The sequence below is a fragment of the Varanus komodoensis genome, unplaced genomic scaffold (genome assembly GCF_004798865.1).
Source record: "Varanus komodoensis strain SLA01 unplaced genomic scaffold, ASM479886v1 scaffold14_1, whole genome shotgun sequence".
NCBI lineage: Eukaryota > Metazoa > Chordata > Lepidosauria > Squamata > Varanidae > Varanus > Varanus komodoensis.
Genome location: NW_025335438.1, coordinates 23,823,844 through 23,845,905, shown reverse-complemented (window position 1 = coordinate 23,845,905; position 22,062 = coordinate 23,823,844). Strand labels below are relative to the sequence as shown.

The 22,062-nt window shown below is 38.8% G+C and overlaps 1 protein-coding gene across 4 annotated transcripts in view; it reads right to left on the bottom strand.

Moving 5' to 3' along the window:
- Positions 1–22,062, bottom strand: part of CHST9 (carbohydrate sulfotransferase 9) — a 74,828-nt gene that overhangs the window by 44,320 nt on the left and 8,446 nt on the right. The window contains exons 2-3 of one of the 4 annotated variants that reach the window (XM_044423965.1): positions 21,804–21,973; positions 18,026–18,236 (exon numbers count right to left, since the gene is read on the bottom strand). In XM_044423965.1, the coding sequence (XP_044279900.1) occupies positions 18,026–18,125 (100 nt within the window). In that variant the 5' untranslated portion in view covers positions 18,126–18,236; positions 21,804–21,973. Of the gene's footprint in view, positions 1–1,446; positions 1,565–6,567; positions 9,404–11,858; positions 12,031–18,025; positions 18,237–21,803; positions 21,974–22,062 lie in introns of those variants that run through there. The other 3 variants (XM_044423964.1, XM_044423966.1, XM_044423967.1) reach the window with 3 other exon arrangements.

Below are 22,062 nucleotides of genomic sequence, written 5' to 3'. Positions count from 1 at the left end.
ACAGCCTGGCTGTCATGAGGCCGTAACTCACGTACCAATTACTCACACAGACGCAGGCAATAAAAGCTAAAGTCCTTTATTCCAAATGACTACAAGATTTATGTGAACAGCAGATAGTGCAGGAGCTACTGTAGATAGTACTAAGCAACACAGTTGCCCCCTCCTTTCTGACCTCTCTGAGATATGCTACGTGGAACTCAATCTCCTCGTCCATCCCTCCCTCTGGTGGCTGGATAAGCTTCTCTCTCCTTCTTTTGCTATGTCTCTCTTATAATTGGTCTAAGCGTCGAAGTCTCCTCCTCAGCAGGGCACTCTTCATGGCAACCAGCTGCCCAGCCTGATCTCCAGGAACTTGCTCAAAAACTTCAGAGTCAGGTGGTGGGGGGGGGGGAGGTGTTTGTTCCATGGGCACCAAGTATAAATCTTCCTGCTCTAAAGCCTGATCCTCGCTGGGGGCTTCTGGCCCTCTTTCACGTGCTAATAACTCCTCCAAGTTGTTAGGCAGGACACTGGCCTCCCACTGAAACATTTTCTTAGGGGAAAGTGGGGAAGCTATTTATTTTATTTATTTGGATATTTCTAACCCATCCAATCACTATGCGTCTCTGGACAGCTTACAAACAAAATTCAATAAATACAACAATATAAAAAATCATAAATACCCCAAACAATAATAAGACTAACAACTATGAAATAAAACATAATTAATTTTTTTTAAAACATTAAAATACTGGGTGAATAAAAAGTCTTGACCTGGTGCCGAAAAGCATATAATATAATAAGTTAGGTGGACAAGACTAAAGCAAAACAAGAAAAATAATTTTAATCCTTAGAGAACAATTAATACATAAGTAGGGAAAGTGTCAGAGTAGTCCAATACAAAATCATGCCTGAAATACAAGAGAAATGTCTTGATTTTTAAATCCAAAACAAACAGGAAGTCAGAAAAATATCTCCTGGGAGATGAACAGTTTCTGGCCTTCCAGATGGGAGACAGGTGCTGCTAGTGGTCTTAGGGAGTTCCTTTCCTGGAAAATCCTTTGCGACCAACCTTCTTTGGCATCAGCTGCAGCTGGCTGCACTTGGCATGGGAGAGAAGTGCTGCTTGGCCAATGCATGCGGCTTAATTCCTGGCAAGTGTCCCACTAATGCTGATTCCCCCACTTCCCTCCCTAGTTGGCATAGTTACTGCACTTGTGACTAGGGTCATTGGCATACCACTCCAGGGACCTTCATAGCTTGGGATTTTTCTTTTAAACTACATCCTGATTGGTGTGTTTGCACCACTTAAAGCTAGAGTCCTTTTGATAGCTTCTTGGTCTTTATAATGATATTTGTCTAAATATGCTTTCCAAGACACTCTGGAGCTGTCCAGACACAGGTGTATTTTATTTGAGATAATATGGCATGGAACTGCAAAGAGGTAGACTCCATTCAATTACTTACAGTGTGCGACTTTTGGAGGCATCGCGTTGTATCAGAACTTATTTAGGCATGTCACAACAAAGCACTTCTGCAACCAGGAAAGGCCAGTTCATATTTGCACCTACGCAGTGTTGAGCACCTTGTGTCCATCAAGCAATAAAAATGGCAATTAAATCCGTTTCAGTTGCAGGTTGTAACATAACAAACTGTGAATAAGTCATTGGGTAAACACTTCTATATACACAAACATGCTCTCTAAGCAGAAGGTATTGTTGCTTCAAAAGGTTCTGCAATTTTAAGGTAGAAATTAGTGCCTTTGCAGTATCTCATGCTAATAATTTTAACACAATTTTAATATTAAAAGACAATCTACAGTACATGCAACAAATAAACTGAAGAATGTAACAAACTGCAGCGACATGTTCAAAATGAAAAATCTTGCACAACAAGAATTGTGCATAGTTTTAACAGTTAACTTTGCATGGTATTAGCCCACTCCAAGCCCAAAATACTTTTGCAAATCAAGAGAAATAAAATGCAAAGTACTGCTTTGACATTGAAGAGCAACTAAACAGTTCTCTGCTTGTTTTGCACAGGCGAGAGAACAGTATAATTAAACAGTTCATAAAAATGGATTTGACAGCAGTTGATCTATAGTCTTTGGTATACACACTGCCTCTGAACTGGAATGGTTTTATTTCTGCTCTAGTTACAAAGGTTGATAAAAACATGTAGGCTTTAAAAATAATCATAAACTTGAAAAAAGTATCTGGTTAATGATCCTTGCACTTGATTATTAGATTCCAAAAAGTCTGTTAAGGACATCTTAGACTCTGGTCAGGTTGTCATATGTCCCTCATTTCAGAGCAGTTATTTTTAAAAAATGAACAGTATTTCATTTTTCATATATTTCAGTGTAGCTTTACAAAGCTTAGGCTCACAGAAGAAAGAGAAATAAATGTTAAATAATATTTTGAAAGTAGTAAAACAACCATGAGCTCTTTTATACATTCTCAAGCATCCCATAATGTTCTACATAACTAGCCAGTGGCAAAATAGACACAGTTAAGTGCTTTATAATACTTCCATTTTCAGTCTACTGCTAAATGGGTTTTCTGAATGAAATCCCCCTGCTTAATAAAAAAGTACACATATGATACGAGAAAGCCCCATGCTGACATATTGGATTGCACTGATATTTCAGCCCACCTGCCAAGTTCAAGCTATGACAGAATATAGCTTGAGGGTTTGGGGTATGCTAAGGGAAAGCAAGTGAATTTTGAAGAAAGCCCTAAAATGCACTATAAGAAAAAGGCTATTTATCTCTGTCTCTTGAGAAAACTATCTTGTACTGAAAATGTAAAAGTGTATTCAAGGGCATTAAAGTTGGAGCGAGTCCATAAATGAAGCCACAGCCTTGAATTTAGAACAACTAAGCAGGGCTGTCAAGGACAGGACATTCTGTAGGACTTTCATTCACAGGGTCACCAAAAGTCAGAGCAAATCTAATGGCATATAACAACTGCATGTTGATCAAATTACATGGTACTCCTCTTCATTCTAAAGTATTAACTAGTTATGAGAGGTCTTTCACAATTGAAGAAGTATGTATTGCAAATTAGATTATTTCACATTATCAGGATTAGAGTACAAAATAGTGGTAAACTTGGGACATGAACTCTGCACCTGTAGTCCTCTGAAAGGAACCATAAAATGAGTTTCTTGGAGGCTCGCAAGAAGCCTCTTGAACATCAGTGCCAGAGATCAGGGTATGTGCCATGGCTGAAAATCTATAAAAGCTTCCAGTGCAGACAAGGACATGCTTATTATGTTGTATATGGATTTTGTCATGATGTACGCTGCCTAGAGAGCCTATGGCTGGTGGGGCAGCATATAAACCAAATAAATAAGCAAACTGTCTTGGTTCACAGACACAAACTAGACACACTTTGATTTGAACATATGAGTAAGAAGAGCCATGCAGAATCAAGACTAGGGTTCACGCAGTGCCCAGCCAGCTGCTTACAGAAAACCCACAAGCAGCAGGCTAGTACAACGGCACTCACTCACCCACATTTGTCAGTAAGTGATGTACAAAGCCATGCCACCTCTGCTACTTGAGGCTGACTATAACCATTATCTCCTCTCAATTTCAGGGGATGACTTCACAGTCTAGTGTTATGAGACATGGAGACATGTTTTCCTAGGCACTTTCTCAACACCATGCACAAATTTGTATATTTCCCTGATCATTTGCTCCTTTGTGGGGTGAGGAGTGCACAGGTTAATAGTACAGCAGAAGCTTAATATGCCAAAGGTCCCATGTTCAATCCCTGGCATCTCCGGACAACTTGAAATCATGTAGAACCACTGTCAGTGAGTGTAGACTGTACTGAACTAGACGGACCAGTGGTCTGAACTGATATAAGGCAAGTTCTTAAATTCCTGCTATTGATCCCTTACTGTCTTGGCAGGACTGTCGGCTGATAAGGGAATCAAGGGTGCCTGTATACACACACGACCATTTATGAAGTATGGAAAAGTCTTGTTTATACTACATATGCCTATATTTTAAAAAATCCTTTATGCTTATTGTTCATTATGAACTTCAATGTAAGACCTGATCAGATGCTTCCTCCATAATCTAACTAGCATTTCCCTAAACTCTTCAGGATTTTCTTTTACTTTCCATACTTTTATCTATCAACTTTTACTAGTGTACCATAGCCTGTTGCTAGGATACAGAGGAAAGCTCATTTAAGTTTAACTTTTCTCTTTGTAAAATTGTGCTATTTGGAATGTAATGCTTGATAACAAGGAAATGACCTTGTGTAAACAACATTAAAAAAAAACAATTTCTAAACCTAAAGTAATCTGAAAGTATGTGTGTGGGTGGGGGGCAGGCACAACTGAATGCTTAGCTTGCAGAGCATAACATCACATGGAAAACAGATTTTATGAAATGTACTAGATATCTAAAATTAAGGGGAAATATACTGATTTAATAACAACTGCTAGGGAGATAGTAAAATGTTTGCCCACAGTATAATCACACCATTATATGAAATGTTATTCATAATAGATCTGGCCAGAAATGCAAGGAAATGCATAAAGATACACATAAATCCTTTCCCATTGATTGTCCTGATTAAGGCCTCATGAAATTGCAAAAGTTTTAGACTTCAGATTCTAAATCAGGGGTAGGCTGAATGAAGCCTACTACAGCTTCCCTAGTCTCCCAGTTCATACAAACATTCTGTTCTCAGTCTCCTTGCATGTTCTTCCTATCAGAAATGATTCCACTGGGGAACAGGGTGCATGCAACCCATCTTTTCAGCACTACCAGGAAAAGCCGTGCATGAAGCCAATAATTCCTGCATGCCTTTTTTCCTAGTAATATTTGCCATGCTAGGAAGTGGGGCTAAAGGTTCCTCTTTACCACTGCATTTTCTGGCAGCTCTTCTTAGAGGAGGCAGTGTTACTGGGATGGGGACAAGGTTAAAATTCCTCTCCATCACAGTGATCTTTAGTAGAAGACTTGTGTGTGCATGTGTGTGCACCTATTTGAGAGCCATACATAATGTGCAGATTGTGGCTACCCACTGAACACCCCTTTAGCCTTTGGGGCTGTACAAGTCACAGACCCGTTCTAGATTTGTTTGTTCCTGTGGTTTAAATCTGTACTTATCAGGAGAACACTGGCACTTTATGCAGGAATTGCACATGAAGTCAGGTATTTCCAAGCATGGTTCCCCACCTCTGAACACCATTTGACTTCTGCTGTTACATGGTGGTTCTGATGCGTGAAATTCATTTATACATGTATTTATATACATGGAAATGATCCCAAAGAGTCAAGAATCAAGTGGGTCTGAACAGAGAAACTCTTGACATACCATGAATGTTAACACAATGATGTGTGGACAAGGTGGCTATTAACTTTATAGGAGAGCTATATTTGTGAATTTATTTGCAGAACTGCAGTAAGGTGGCAGAAGACAGTTTGTTAGAAAAGCTGTATACTCTTATTAGCATCTACCAATCCAACTGTACTTCTCTCTTGGTTCAAAAACATTGCACTAACTGCCTATTTGTTATAGAGTCCAAATAAAAGTTTGAGATACTAACCTTTAAAGTAGTGTTGGGTTAGGGTTATGGTTAGGGAATGGGTCTCCTCCAGATGATGTTGGAGTGCAGCTCCAACCATCCTGGGTAGGGCTGATGGGAGCTGGAGCCTACACTCTCTAGAGGATCACATTTCCCCATTCCAGCTTTAAAGTCTGAAAGCGTCTTGAGTCCTGGATATTTTGAACGGCTTAGTCCTATACATACTTCTCCATTCCAAATAGATTTCATGGACTGCTGAAAACCTGACTCTTTTAAAGAATTTTTTTCCTTTTGAACAAATCTAAGTATTGCTTAGGCTGCTATACAGTTTGTTATCCAACTTTTAATTGGATGGCTGAGTTCTTGTATTGTATTTTTATACATTTTACAGTGTTAGTGACTAGTGAAGAGTTTAATTGATTGTTCTGTATACTTTGTAAACAACATGAGCTGTGAAAGAGGAAAGGTCTCTTGCAAATTTGATAGTTATGCAGATGAAGGAATTTCATCAGTTGTGGCTACTTTTCTCATTCACCCTATCACTCATGTGTGTGCACGTGCATGCACACACAAGTACACACAGACTTTTCCCTTGCTGTATTTCCTTAGCAAGTGAAGGGATTGGAACAAAGACAAAACCTCCAGAACCATGCAGAATGAATGGAAGAAAGGAAAGAAGGAAGCGGAAGGGAAATAAAATACCAGAAGAAGAAAGGGAAGATGGTGAGAAAGAAAGCAAGATAATAGTAAACAAAGGGGGAGAAGAACAAAAATTAATAATAAAATATGTTGTAGAAAGTGGCAAGAAGTGGGGAAGAGGGTAAAAAGAAAAGGAAAGGAAAACAGCATCTTTTTCAAGACCTTCTCAAGGCCCCAGTTTCTCTTCCTTTCAGCCCTCTTTCTAGTGGTCGCTTTTCTTATTACTAGTATTTGTTTTCCTAACCATGTGTGACCCCACATATTCCTCCCTGGACTGCTGTCTGCCTTTTCTCCTTTCATGCATTCAACACACTAGGCTGGCATTGCTCAACTTACTCTGTTCCCTCTTTCTCCCAGTCCAAAAGCCAATGGCAGCTGCAATATGTGCATCAGATGTGAGGGGGATGCAGCCACTGAAGACAAAAAAAATCTGGTCAGGCAGCAGAGTTTAGAATTAGAACAACAAAAGAGGAAAAACAAGAGAACTATTCTAGAAGATCCAAGAAATCAAAGGACAGGGGGCACTTGGAAGGATGACAGACTCCTTTGAAGAGGAATCCTATAAAGAAAAGCCTGCAACATTAGAAAGTGAAAGCTGCTCTGAAAGCACTAGGAAAGAGCAAGGCATAGGCTAGGATACCAATAGACCTATTCTGAACTGCAGAGAATGAATTAGTCTAAATCCTAACAAGAATATGCCAACAAATATGGGACACAAAACAATAACCCATAGACTGGAAAAATCCTATCCTCAGCAAAGGAAATGCAAAAGAGCACAGCAACCACAGGACCATTGCACTAATTGTCAATGGAAGCAAAGTGATGCTCCAAGTGTTGCAAGAAAGAATATTACCCTATATAGTGTGGGAAATGCCTGATGTTCCAGATGGATTCTGAAAGGGAAGAGGTATTTTCATGTCGCAAATATTCATTGGCTACTGGTGTGCACCAAAGAATTTGAGAAGAACATCAGACTTTCTTTATAGACTTATATGGATGTGCCTCTGCATGTCATTGTCCTGATATGTAACCTTATGCAGATGACACCATTTTACTAGAAGAAAGCAGCAGCGAATTGAAATGACTCCCAATAAATGAGAAAGAAGAAAACACAAAAGTGGGACTGCAGATGGACATTAAGAAAATAAAAACAATAACCACAGAAGAATTACAGAATTTTGTTATTAACAATGAAGAACATGAAATTTTGAAAGATTTTGCATACCATGGCTTGCTCACCAATTGAAATGGAGACTACAGCCAATAAATTAAAAGAAGACTGAGATTTGGAAGGAAGTAGAAAAGATTATCAAGTATAGGAATGTTTTACTGGACAGCATAGTCAAGGTCAGCAACACTATTGTATTCCCAATCATCATGTAGGGGTGTGAAACCTAAACAGCAAATAAAGCTGACAAGATGAAAATGATGCATTCAAAACATGGTGCTGGAAAAGAGCTTTGCAACTACTCTGGATTGACAGAAAGACAAACAAGTGAGTCCCAGATTAAATTAAACCAGAACTTTCCCTAGAAGCACAAATGGTAAAACTGATGTTGTCATAGTTTGGGCACATGATGAGAAGGCAAAACTCCCTGAAGAAGACAATCATGCTAGGAAGAGTCAAAGGCAGAAAAAGAAGAGGAAGACCAAATGTGAGATCGGTTGACTCTATAAAGGAAGTCACTGTCTTGAATTCACAACAGCAGAACAAAGCTGTCATGGACAGGGCATTCTAGAGACAACCAAGTTCATCTTACATTGGAGATAACTTGACCGCACTTAACAACAGGCAGCAAAACAGAAGATTATCATTTAGTAAACAATGGCATGCAGAGAGGATTGGATTATCTGGGGTGTGTCACAGTATGCTTCTGTGGGCACCAGGGCAATTCACATGCCATGTTGGGGGCCATACCTATAGCATATAACATGGCTAGGAAAAGCCTAAAGCTGAAGAGAGATATAATATATAAAGGAAGCTCACAGTACTATGGACATTCTTCATATCGCTAAAATGTCTTGCTGAGACTGGGTATAGGTTGTTTCTCCAACAAGAGGAGGTGATGATAGCAGTTGGAATTGGATGGGCAAAAATGACAGATCAGCAATTGCTTGGCAAGGTAAGACTGTTAAGAGAACTATCAGCACCTACATAGCATTGTGACCCCCTTTTTGTATCATCTTCAACCTAAATAAAATGATTGAACGTAGCTCTGCCAAAAGAAAGCAGCCATTTTGTAGTGTATGAAGAAGGAAGCTGTGTGTGCTTATGCCTGTTATAACTCCAATATAGCCAGATCACTGAAGGTTCATATTCAGGAGTCAAGGTACATGCACAAATAGAACCTTAATTGATTCAGTTAGGTTTCAGATAGCCAACCTGGATGTCCAAACTGGCACAAGAGGTTGTTCTGTCAGTGCTCCAATTGATATACTACATGGGAAGTTGCCTGAGGCTGTTGTCCCATTTGCTCTCCCAGTGGCCAAACACCAGGCAGTGTCAACAAACTTCAGTAGTTCATAGCTGGGGAAGCCAACAAGATTCTTGGAAAAATACAACTACTCTCTTACAAACTCAGTTCTTAATCTTCATGGACAGTGAAGACCAGCTGTGATAATCTGCTCTTTCTGCTTATAGCAGTGGCAACCACTATTCAAGAAGCCTGATCAGACTGTCATTAAAACTCTGTGGATCTGGAGGAAGTTATCATGCATACAGAGGAGCCTAACTGCAAGTGACCATGGACAGTGTAGCTTAATAAAGTTCTATTGAATTTAGTTTTTCAGCTGGTTATCAGCTGAGATTACCTGGTGGTTACTCTACTCATGCCCAGATGATCATGGGGGATTGTGACCCTGCTAATCCTTCTAGAGTTCTTGATAGATTCTGATACTGTTGGCTAGTATACCCTTCTGGACTGAACAGAGAAAATGAAGGAGATTGTTCTTCATGGAATTTCTTGGCAACATTCCAAATTACTTTCCCTCTCCCCTTCTATTTAATTTGTTATGTGCTACCTGCTAAACAGAGCAGTGGGTGAGGTGCTGCCTTTCACTGAAGAAAGAAATGGGCATCTCCTTATTCACTGGATCCAGAAGAGAGTAGGTTCTTTTAACATCAAAAACTGAGGTGGCTATAAAGGTAAAGGTTTCCCCTTGACATTATGTCCAGTCATGCCTGACTCTAGGGGGCGGTGCTCATCTCCATTTCTAGCTGAGGGAGCCAGTGTTTGACCGCAGACAGTCTCCATGGTCATGTGGCCAGCATGACTAAACACCAAAGTGCACTGAACGCTGTTATCTGCCCACCGAAGTGGTACCTTTTTATCTACTTGCATTTGCATGCTTTCGAACTGCAAGGTTGGCAGGAGCTGGGACGGAACAAGGGGAACTCGCTCCATTGTGCAGATTCGAACCAGCGACCTTTTGATCAACCAGCCCAGCAGCACAGCGGTTTAAACCACTGTGCCACCTGCAGTCCTGAGGTGGCTATATTAAAGGCAAATAAAATGAAGCTGAATTATGATATGAAGCAATTTTGATAGCAGGAAACCTAACTCAGCAGGAAAGTATTTTTGTTTGCTTGGGTTGTAATGTTCCTTAAGGGCCAGGTGTGCCATTCAAGATACCGTTTACTCCAGTATTAATCATAAATATTTTTAAAAGACAACTGGGGGAAATGTGTCCATCCACATGTTGTTGAATTATTACCTCATCTCCCTTCATCACAGGCAAGGCTGGCTGGGGCTCAGGGAGAGTGGAGTTCAACAACATCTGAAGGGCCACAGGTTCACCAGCCCTAATGAGCTTCTGGTAGCTGCTGCAGCTACTGAAACAGCACAGTCCAACTGAGAAGAGCATAAATACAAATTTTAAACCATGTCATAGAAACAAAGTAAAATATGACACATTCATAAAGTACATGAAAGCTAAAATGGAAACACTGAGAAACATCCCATTTCAGTCCAGTGAAGATACACAAAGAAGAGTCACTTGAAAAAGAAGCTTCAGCTGCATTGTCAACCTTTCCTGCTCTGGGGGAATGCATCTTGCAGCTCTCAAATCTACTTTAATAATTCCAGCTTAAGCCAAGGTGGACTGTGCAGGGCTAACCTTAATGAAAGACAATTGGAAACATCAGTTGGGCCAGAATGCAGCTGCCTACCGTCTAACTCACTACCAGCAGCATGGCCTATGCTGAATATGGAGCTTAACTAACCATTTGTTTCTGAGCTCAGTTCATAGTTATGCTATTGACTTTTAAAGCTCCACCAGGAACAATGCCTTTTCAGTAACAGTTCAGCTTTAATAAAATGTTCTCCCTCATGAAACCCATATGGTAGGTCCCCTTCTACTCATTTGGAAGTAGCCCTTTGCTTTGAAAATGTCTCTAGAGGTGATGTTATTTGGAATTGGATTTAAAGTGATTTTTAAGTATCTTAATGCTATTTGGTATGGTATTTTACTGTTGTGAGCTGCCTTGAGGCTCTAGGACTGAGTAGAAAAATAGAATAGAATAATAAGGGGTAGTCATGCTCTCCCCAAACATAGATTCATGAAATATATTTTACGTAGTACTTCTTCAAGGAGTATATAACATGGCCACTGATTTTGCCAGATTGCTATAAAATGCCATACTGAATCTAGGCTGCTGAAAAGGATATTTCTGAGATTAAAATGGGTGGAGAATATGAAGATAGCTGTTTGGTAATGCATATTTCATTAGAGCCTTGTTTTCATTCCTATCAATATTAAAGGTAATATTTTCAAGGTATTTTATAGGTGAACTTCTTTTGTCAATTTAAAGCAAATCTATGCCACCTTCAGTAACATAGGTAAGAAACAATATCATTAATAATGCAAATCGTATACAGCTGAGTTGGTGTAAACCTTTTTCACAAGCATAATAATGAAAGGTAAGGAAGAAACTGCTTCCACTTACTCTGGCATGTATGACATTCAAGTATTTAATCAATTCTCCAAATTAAAGGATCCTGACAAGGTAGCAAATTTAGTAACTCCTGAAAGCTTTAATCCCAAGAGCTGTTATTCAAGCAATTATTCTGTGCACAGAGAATGGAGCAGGGAGATGTGCAACTGCTACTTCTCATCTTGCCAGGATGTCATGTGTGGCAATGGCCACTCTTCCTGAACATCCACAAATGGTTGCTGATATCTACACAGAGATGGAATTTAAATCCAACATTGCTTTCATTTTAGGACTGAATTGCACACACATTAAACAATGCAGTACTAGATAGGTTGGGTTTTTAAAAAACCTATCATAGAAACTCTGATCTGGACAAGAGCTGCAGCATGCAGGGAAGGGAAGTTTAATCCTTCCCCAGCCTCCACTGCTCTCCTGTGATGGGAGGACAAGCAAACAACTCCCCCCCCCCCCAAAAAAAACCCCCCACATGCTGGATACTCAATATCAAGATCTTAAAATGTTTCTCTTGGTGTCATAAGAAATGTGATGTTCATAATTTTCTGTGAAATCACTGGGAGGCAGAAGATTTAATAACAAGGTAGTGGATAGAGTCTCTTACTGTATTTCATGCACAATCCTTAGAAATTATAGGGTTACATGTTTTGAGTCAAATTATTTTGAATATTCTTGTTACCTTTTATTAACATCACACATTTGACAGCTAAATTATGTTGTTGCTTTATTCCAGTGAATAAGAAGGTTTTCATAGGTAGATGTTTCTTATGCAGAGAGATGCATACCCAGAAGGTGTGCATCATACAGATGGGCTGGGGGAGCAGCACAGTCCTACTGCCTCTGGAGAATGCCTGCATGGGGTTTAAGTCACACTGCAATAATCTGGATTTACTGTCAAGTAAACATACATTTGACTTTAAACATTGTAGTAATCAATTTGCATAAAGACAGACTAATATTTTCCAAGTCTCATTTGGAATTAATCAGATTTATAGATATTTTAAAGAATGTGCAGCCATTTCCAAATATATTTAACAGTATAAAATTGTAAATTATGGTCAGGTATCAAATAAAATTTTTAATTTACCTTCTTTAAAGATCTTTTTCATTTTATTCATGATACAAGTCAAAGTGTGCTACTGTGTGACCTTATGACAATCTATGAACAATTGCTGTGGACAAGCAGACAAGAAACTCTTATAGTCTGTGTAGCTCAGATTTTACCCAGTCTAGACTGTATGCCTTTGAGAATTGCCCCTTTCAAAGCCTTCATTCTCACATCAGAAGGGTAGCACATACAAATATTGTATTAAAGGTGACAAGCACATGCACTTACAGAATTTCTCAAAATTTTCAAGCCATGTAATACTCTACCACCACATTTTTTCCTGGAAGTTTCTTAGGGAAAAACTAGAAATATTGGGAAGAACCGAAATGCATTTATAAAAATAACAATGCATAACAAATAAGACACCCTCTCTGTTTGAGGGAGCTTATTTCCAAGTAAGTAGACAGGTGATCACAGTCTCAGAAGTGTAAATGCCTCACAGTGCAATCCTATAAAATGAAAACCATAACCACTAAAAAGAAAAGTTAACTGAGGTCTATCAGGCTTACCCATAGGTAAGTGTATAGAAATAAAGCTCCACTTTGGTACAACTGAAGGCAGTGAGTAACAGGATAGTACTTTTGGCATTGAAAGAATTCAAATGTCATTTTGTGGTGACAATTAGCAATTCACCAACTGATGACCAAGCATCCTCCTCGCATAAACATGGTATTTTCCTCTTACAGAAATGGTTTTTTAATTTGTTGTCTATATCTTCTGCAATGTACACAGAAGTTCTTTAATGCTTACGTTATGCTTTGTTACGTTATGCAATGTTCTTTAATGCTTATGGAGAAATCTTCATACTGCATATGAGTTATACCATTTTACTCATTCAAAAAAAGAAAATAATTCACAGTTGTTGATACTGACAGTGTTTATTCAAATTTCCATTTTTTGAACCCTAACCCTACCCCCCCACAATTACTTTGCTGATTATCTTAAAGTATCAATATGCTGCAGAGTCCTTTGATGATATAAGAACTGACTGGATGTCACTGCAACACTTGCAAAGGTGTAGGCATATTGCCACTTCTTTGGGCAGCTTAGACTCATTCTCTTTCTTACTTTTTTCATGTAAGCTTAAAACCAAGAACTCCCAAGGGGGCTAATCACTTAGAGAGACTGTCATCAAGTGAACAAGATGGACACAAATTTGCAATGGTATGTTGTCCTAGCTGAAAGGGATTGAAATTTGATTATTTTTAAAGCTGTCTAGAATAGCTGAACACAAACACACAGGCATGTTATCATGTTGAAGTGGCAATAAAAACAAAATCACAAGATCTAGTAAATGCATTAGTGTCTATAACTCCCTAACAGCTTATGTGATTTAAAAAACATTTACCTCAAAAGGCATACACCAGTGTTCTGGTAGAAGTTGGTTGGATTTTCTCTCTCCCCAAGTGAATTTAAGAAACATTCTGAAAGTCATTTGAGGACTTAAAAGCCTTATACACTTTACTAAAAGAGTATTTATTGAAAGGACTTAGTTGCAAGATAGGATTCCATGAGATTATATCAAGTAATTCAATAAGCATAATTAACATAGACTGGGTCTGTGGGTGGTCATTTCATCTAAACCTAGACCACTTCCATCAAAGTGGATTTTTGGGCTGCAAGTCAACCTTGCAACCCATGGCTTGTTCCCCCCACAATGGGTATCACCCAACCTGTTATTTCATTGTTGGTTGGTGGACTGGTTAGTAAGTCGAGCTGCAAGGCCCCACCTTTCACAATTTCACCTGTGTCACAGCTGGCATCTGGCTCTCCAATGATGCCTCAGCAGCATTGTGAAGCAGCTGATACTGGTTTGCCACCTTTTAAAAAGTCCCAGAAAAACGTGTAAATATCATGCAGGAGGGGGATGCCAGGTTTTCATAGGTGCACACTTATAAGTGTATGATGCATGTAGGCTCATCTTGTCAATGGCCTTGTTAGTTTCAGCTCTCACAGGGAAGGGATGTAGGTAACAGACTGATAAGGTGAAATTGAATGTAGGCTAATCTGTAAACAGTTGCTACCTGTCAATTTCCTAGCTGTCAACTGAAAAATACAGAGTGAAGTAGCAAAATAAGGTTTTGATTTTTTAAATAATACTCTGAAATTTGAAAGTACAAGTGCAAGAAAATAGTTCGAATCTGAATATGATTCTACAGAAGAAAAAGGATTTCAAGATATCTCAGAGGTAGCTGTCCTATTCCAGAAGTTCTCTGGAGCTTTTTGAGAGAGTGATGAGTTGACAAGTCTTCCTCTTTTTAAAAAGAAATAGAGTGACAAGAGCTGTTTAACATTTTGCTGAGCACGTATGGCCTTTGAGAGGACTAATTTGAAGCTGTGTCATTCCCAGCAAGAGTTCATCCTCCTAGCACAGCACATGTCATTTTAATAAGCAGTAAAACATGACTTACAACAGACACAAAAAGGCTGAATTACTTGTTGGGAAAGATCACTGCAACATAGAACACACTGCTATGCATCTACACCTTCTTCATGAAATCTGGCTATATTTTATGCATTGTGCTCCAAAAACTTCTCTAACTGTAAATAAATGTCCTATTAGAAACCTCAGAACTAACAAAGCAACAAACTACCACCTATTCCAGATTATCTTCTCCTTATCGTGGTAGTGCAATGGACCTTATAGTTGCTGAAATGTTCTGCTCGAGCCTTTTCACTGGTTCAACAGTAGAATGATAACTATACTATTTTGGTCAAGAAAAAGTGCTGTGATATACACCATCTTTTCTGGGCTCCACTCTCAACAGTGGGTCTTGCTTGGCTGCATTTACTGGTCAATGTTCACCTAATCAAAAGAATTTTCCTTTAGCAATCTCTGTATAATAGAAAATATTTATTGGGTTCATAGAACTACCTTATCCTAGTAGAAGAATAAAGCCAGTTCACTTTAATGGATGGAACTGTTAAATTGTTAGTTGTGGGAACTGATATTTGTAGATATATAAAGAAGATGGAAAGCAATTGAAACAGGTGTTGGAAGCACAGTCACTGCATGCAATATTAATCAATTACAGAGTAAACAGCATCACTTTCTCCAGAAGCTTTTCACTTCAAGAATTATTACATTATTATGAAATTGTAGTGTTTCCACTACTGAAATGAATGAAAAACCTGCACTAGAGTTTCCATGTGTAGAACAGCTTTTTGGACCAAGGGATTATTTCATTGGGCACATAAACATCTTCTTGTTTGAGTAAACCAAGAAATTTAGTGTGTAAAATAATTGCTCAGAATGTGTTTGTTGATGTGTCTTCTTTGTTTTATCATACCTGATGCTGAATGGCATAGAAATTGACATGTATAGATGGCAAAAGAAGAAGGGGATAGCAGAGAATGAGGTGGCCAGATGGAGTCACTGAAGCAGTTGGTGTGAGCTTGAGTGGACTCCGGGGGACGGTGGAGGACAGGAAGGCCTGGGGGAGCGTTGTCCATGGGGTTGTGATGGGTCAGACATGACTTCACGACTAACAACAACAATAACAACATCCTTAGATCTTGAAAAATAGTATACCACTGAATGAAGTCCATCCAGAGATTTGAACTGAGTTATCATTAATGAGCAGATGACATTGAGCTCAACTTACTCTTTTGATCAGACCAAGGACCAAATGAGACATTGTTATAAAGACATCACTAGCATATGGATAACTATTTTGCAATAGAGATCACAGGTTTGGTGCCCCTGGTCCACGCTGGGTCCACATTTAGGCAGGAAGATATTAAGCCCCGCCCCCTGCTCAGTTCCGTCAAGATAACAGTACTGCTGGTGGGTGTTTCATCTGATAAAATGGTTTAAAACTTTTTCTGGGCAGGGTTGCACTCTATCAAAAGGAACACTTCTGCTGCCCAGGGGTGCTCTTAAATCCAGTTTATCCTTGGAAGCCCAAATAGGTTCCATTACTCCAAAGACCTTCAGGTCTACCAGCTGCGCACTCTAGACAAAAATTGCTTGGTGATGCTATATATGCTCTGGTAACTTCATGATTAAGATAACTGCAGTAAGCTGTATGTGGGACAAACCGTAAAGCATCTGTAGGGATAATCTACAGGAGGTATTAACTGACTAGTCAAATGGAACATCTCACCAGTCCTGAACCAACTGCATTGGTTGGTAGTCATGCTATACAAGATGCTGGCTCTTACATCCTTATTCTAGGAGCACGGATTTTTTTTTGTCTCACAGTCTGCATTTTCTCATCTGCAATGATAGCAGTAGGTTAAGACACTGCATCACTATGTCCATTTGGCAACCTCTTCTGCCTCTAACAGTTTGTATCAATCTTTCTGCTGCTTACCCCAACCCCTCGTTAAGCACTTGCTACAGAAGTTCACATCATCTTCTACAGTTCAGGAAGGGCTTAACCTCTTAGCAAGGAAATCAAGTACATCCTGGGTTTCATCTGGTCTGGAAACCAGGTACTTCTCATCTTCATCTTAAATGACTTGGGACCTGAGTAACTGAAGGAATGCCTTCTCCCACACAAACTTGCCCATGTTTTAAGATACTCTTTGAGCCTTCTTAACATCACCCAACTTCTACATATTAAGTGGGTGGTGAGCAAAGAAAGATCTCTCCAGGGAGGTTTGCCCATCACTTTACCTTACTTTTCAGTGCCAGGTAAAGACTTATTTGCCAAACCCTTTTAATATAAGTGTTCTTTTTAATTATCACATGTATTGTACATAGATTGTGCATCTGCTGTTGGTTTAAATTATTATTTATGCTATCAAAATGTAATCCAGTTTCTGACTAGTAAATGCTTTTGACTAACAGTTTAAAATAATAAGACTTCCAGGCACTGAAACTTTTGTCTGCTTCCTGGAGAAGAATCAAGCAGTGATATAAACATTCCTACTGCACCTAATGTCTGAAATATCTCCATGAATCACACTTTTGCTGGGATTCCCCTGCCTCACTGCTGCCATACTCTCTATGGCCTCCAACTCAGCTACATTTCTAATTCCCTCTCAAATCTTCTTATTTCCTACTTCAAGCCAATTATGGAGCATATAAAATTTATGGATAGTCTAATATACACTGGGTAGTCTATTCTGACCACAAGGTTAAATGCAGTATAATCCTATAAATTCTGTTCAATCAGCACACATGCACTTTAGGGGGTGCCAAAGGGAATACTTTAAGCACAGTCCTCAACTAAATTCAACTTCCATCAGGCTCAGCCAGCATGACCAATGGTCAGAATAATAGAAGTGATAGTACAAGACATCTGGAGGGCACTGTTGCATGGGCACATTGTCTTCAGATGTCTTCCATTTTTCTTCCACCGAAAATGTTTGTGATTGCACCATTAACTAGCATTTCTCTATCAGCTTTCCAAAACTCCAAAATACATAAAACCAAAGCTTGCACTTCTGTACTTTGTTTCAATACAGACTTTCTCATCCAGAAAGTAGCAAAAGCAGCCCTAGTGCTTTCCCCACTACATAGGAATACTGCAGTATCATGGGAGTAGCAGAGGAATGAAGTCTTCAGATGGTTGCAATTTAGGGATTTCCCTTCGAGGGAGAAAAAGTATGCTTTTATTACTGTAAACTGCCTTGAGATTTTCTGTGAAAATAAGAGAAGCTATAGAAAATACATCCATACATACCTAAAGATCAATTATAGTAACTCCAGTAAAGGTACCCTATGCAACAATGGTTTTAAAACAATGCTAACAGAACTCTAGCATAATACAGTTCATTAGTTGTTTTACCTGTGTGATGTTCTTCAATCCAAGCTTGCAGGTACATGAAAAGAAGTAGACCTGCTACTCCAAACATCAAAACAGATACATAGACAATTTTTAGGTTCATGGCCCTACATTTCAACCCATGTTAGAGGAGTACATGGTTCATATCTCAGAAATTTTCAGTTTGGTTTCTATCTGTTTCTTCTCTTGGCTTCTTTTCCTGGAAAAAGTGAATCTGAAAAGACATAATAAAAACAAATCATTTTCCTAGTGTGCTATATATGAATATAATTGTAACTGTCATTGTTTGCTTGTTGCTGCTTTTATTCCAAGTAAGATAGACAAAAAGATTGTGTGGTCATCATAAACCATTTCTCTGCTTTCCCCTCCCCCTTTTAGACATTTCATAATAGTTACAAAGTTTCAGAAGGTTCAACCTTGGATTTAAATTGCTTGTACTGCAGGGCTTTAAAAGTATGACACATGCCTGTTCAAAAGTTCGCCTCAAGATTGCAGGAAAAAAAATGTTCTCATACTCTAAACAGTGACATAAAGTTTCATATTAGGTCATACAAGAGGATGAGAAATTCAATTAAATAAAACCTTGGGAAGACCAATCTGTAAATGATCAGGCCTCACATTCCACAAACATACCCTGATGCTTCACCAGTTCTGTAAAAGAGCACTCCCTTTATCTAGGTGAAACATAAAACAGAAAATCTGACTTTTAAGGCCAGATTTCATCAAGACAAGAACTATTCATCATAATTCATATTGCAGACAACAGTTTTTCTAACTGCACAGCATTTTGTATAACTTTGTTGAAGAGGAGAAATTTGTTCCAATTCAGTCAAAATTAATTTACAATAGCCCAGCAGCTGTGCCTGCTATAATTCCTATATATTGCCAATTGAAATGATATCAACGTAGACCATGCTGGTACAATGCAATTTTCACTAACTTCACATATGCCTAGTTCAGTGACTAATATTAAAGAGTGGGAAGGGGGACCCTTATCAAATTTACAGAGGCCACAAAACTAGGAGAGACAGCTAACACATCAAATGCAGGAACAAGATTAAAAATTGCCATGGCAGAACAAAAAACTAGGATAAAACCAAATGAAACTCAACAATAGTTCTGCATGGGAAGGTAGAAATCAAGTATACATATTACTTCATTTATGCGATTGACAGATTTCTAGTGTCAGTGACCTCGGGCAGTTAACCAATATTGTAAAGCAGCATGACAGATTTCTTCAAAAAACCTGCTGTACCACCTTGTGCTACCAGTATATTTGTAGAGGTTGCATAAGGCTAGTGGTACATTAATGGCACACATGGATTACCAATGATAGATATTGTCCAATATACACAGATATAAGATGGGATTTAACTTGAAAGCATTTATGTAAGGTGGAATCAGGTGAATCAGTAGCATGTGCTATCAAACAAGCAAAAACATACAAACAAAAACACCACAACCACGCTTGTGCAGGTGGCATAGACAGAAGCATCCTGGTTGAGGCCAAACTTGCCTGGCTGGTACCAGACTACAGGCATCTTCAGTGAAGTGAGTTTCTATCTCCAGTAAAAATGTGTGAAGTGTACAGTGAAGCCACAGATGAACTACCCAACATGAAAAGTTTTACAATCAAATCCTAGTTCCAAACATCCAAATGTTCTAGTTCATCACCAGAAATGTATCTTACATTTCTTAACTTGAAAATAGTGGGTCAGTTTATTTGTAGAGCACTTAGGATAAATGGCCAGATACTACTCCCCTCACTTCACTGTTAATGGACCACTATTATTTTATAAGTATTTGGGCTCGGCCTTGAATATGAACAGAATGTTGGCTTTGGATGCAACAACCCCATTCAAAGCCTCTGCTTGTCTCTTTGGGTGGCCCTAGCTTCATATAGCCTAATCCAGGCTAAGCAATCCAGTGTCCTCCAGGTGTTTTATACCAGGCTTCCCCAAACTTGTACCTTCCAGACACATTAGGACTGCACCACCCTGAAGGCCACCAGGTTGGGAAAGGCTGTTTTATACTACAGCTCCCATACTCGCTGACCATTACGCGTTCTGGCTAAACTGCAGTTTAAAACGCCTGGAAGACAGTAGTTGTTTACACCTGGCCTAGTCCCTCTTATAAGGCTACCACAATTATACTCTGAGCTGAGGTTTTTTGAAGGCAGAATGATATATAAATGTAGTAGCATTGTAGGCTGTACAAACCCTACACCTTCCACAATATTCATTCATAAGTAAACTTTATGGCAACTCCTATTAAAAACACAAGCCCAGTTCTGCAAAGGATATACATCAAGGATTTATTTTTTATTTGCCAACATCACAGTCATTGATTTAAACTACATGAGAAACAACCGCATTAAGAGTTAGATTCTCACCAGTGGTGTCAAGTGGAACAAGCTCAAGCCCAAAGCTTTCTGAAGAATAATCTTACTTGTAACACAGAGCCTCAGGAGAAGGAAATCATTAATTTAAATGCCCTTCACCTGCCACTCAAAACAGCAGGGTGTTAGAGTTGACAAAATGCAATGCAGAGCCTTTTTATAGAATGCAGGGGAAGGTAAAGCTACTTAAATTGCTTTTAAAATCTAGCACATTGTAATTCAATTGAGTACAGCACAGGAGTATTAAATTGCGTACTAAAAAACTTAGACCCGTGCTGACAATTGATACAATATGGCCCTTGGAAAGAATATGTATTCACTAAGAAAAGTTTCTAGAAAACCAGTGCTTTTTTTTGTCATAGAATGCACCGGAACAGAGTTCCGGCACCTTTTTTGACAGATTTTCCAAGTTTTAAAAGTAACGTTTGAAAACTTGATGTTTGGTCCATGTGGATTTGAATCGCCCTGTTGAGTGTAGCAGGTCGGCGGCAAAATCATTAAAATGGTGCATGTGGGCTGCTTGTGTGCCGAGTCCGATGCATGCGTACTTCATCCGCATTGGTTGTGATGGCGCTGCTCAGCTTGTGGCACTGCTCGGTTTGTAATTGGTCATGTGGTTGCGCGCTGAGTGCTTACTGCAGGTGGTGACCGTTATGTTTTGTTACACAACCGACGTGTGTGGGTGTGTGTACAGTGGCTGACTATGTGCGAAAGGTTAATAATTTCATGAGTTCTGGCACCATTTTTCTTACAAAAAAAGCACTGCAGAAAACTAAAGCTAAAGCAACTTATAAGGCAAAATAAAACCCTTGGGGATAATCATTTGAAAATATTTAATGTTTTGTTTGTCATCATGGTGAAGAAATTTCTATTTTTAGATCTAGATTTTTCCACAGAAAGAGGAATAACTAGTTCAGTTAGACTATCTGTTGAATGCCATATGGTTTGCAGTCAAAAGCAATAGCACAAGAATACTAAAATTCTTTATCATTTTCAGTTTTTTAAAAATGTATTATGCTAAATGATATAATGTAAACAATAGCTATAATTCTTAAAATCCTCACCTAAAGGTCTGCTAATAAAGTGATTATGTACTGGTGAAAATACATATATAAATTAAATGCTGTATGTTAATTAAATATATACAAACAAAATGTATACAGGCCAGAGACAAGCAGGGAAAAGACTTCACCTGCACAGTGGCATTAAAGTTGGACAGACTTCCAAAATGTTTGAAGCATCTGGGGCCAAGGTTGTGAAAATGTACAACAGACAATGGCTGAGGACTTTGCTGATGCCTGCATGATTGACTCATGGAAGAGGTAAGGGCGGATTCACCCAGTTCATGAAATCTGCAAGTTGTATTCTAGTTTGCTTACTTACTGATACAGTTGTTCTTTCAGTGTTGTTGAAAAAATGTCTTTGAAAATGTTGGACATTTTACGTCTTTATTTCAGTTTTTCAGTTCTATTGTGAGGCTTTGCCTTTTTCTTTTCTTCTATTTCTTTTTTGCACTCAGTGTTGCTCTTTTTGAGCTCAGAAGGGTTAAATACCTTGAGAATAACAGAGAGAGCAGAGTCAGAATATTTGTTGGCATTGGACAGGCAATATTAAAGCAAAACATGCAACCATTTTGATGAAT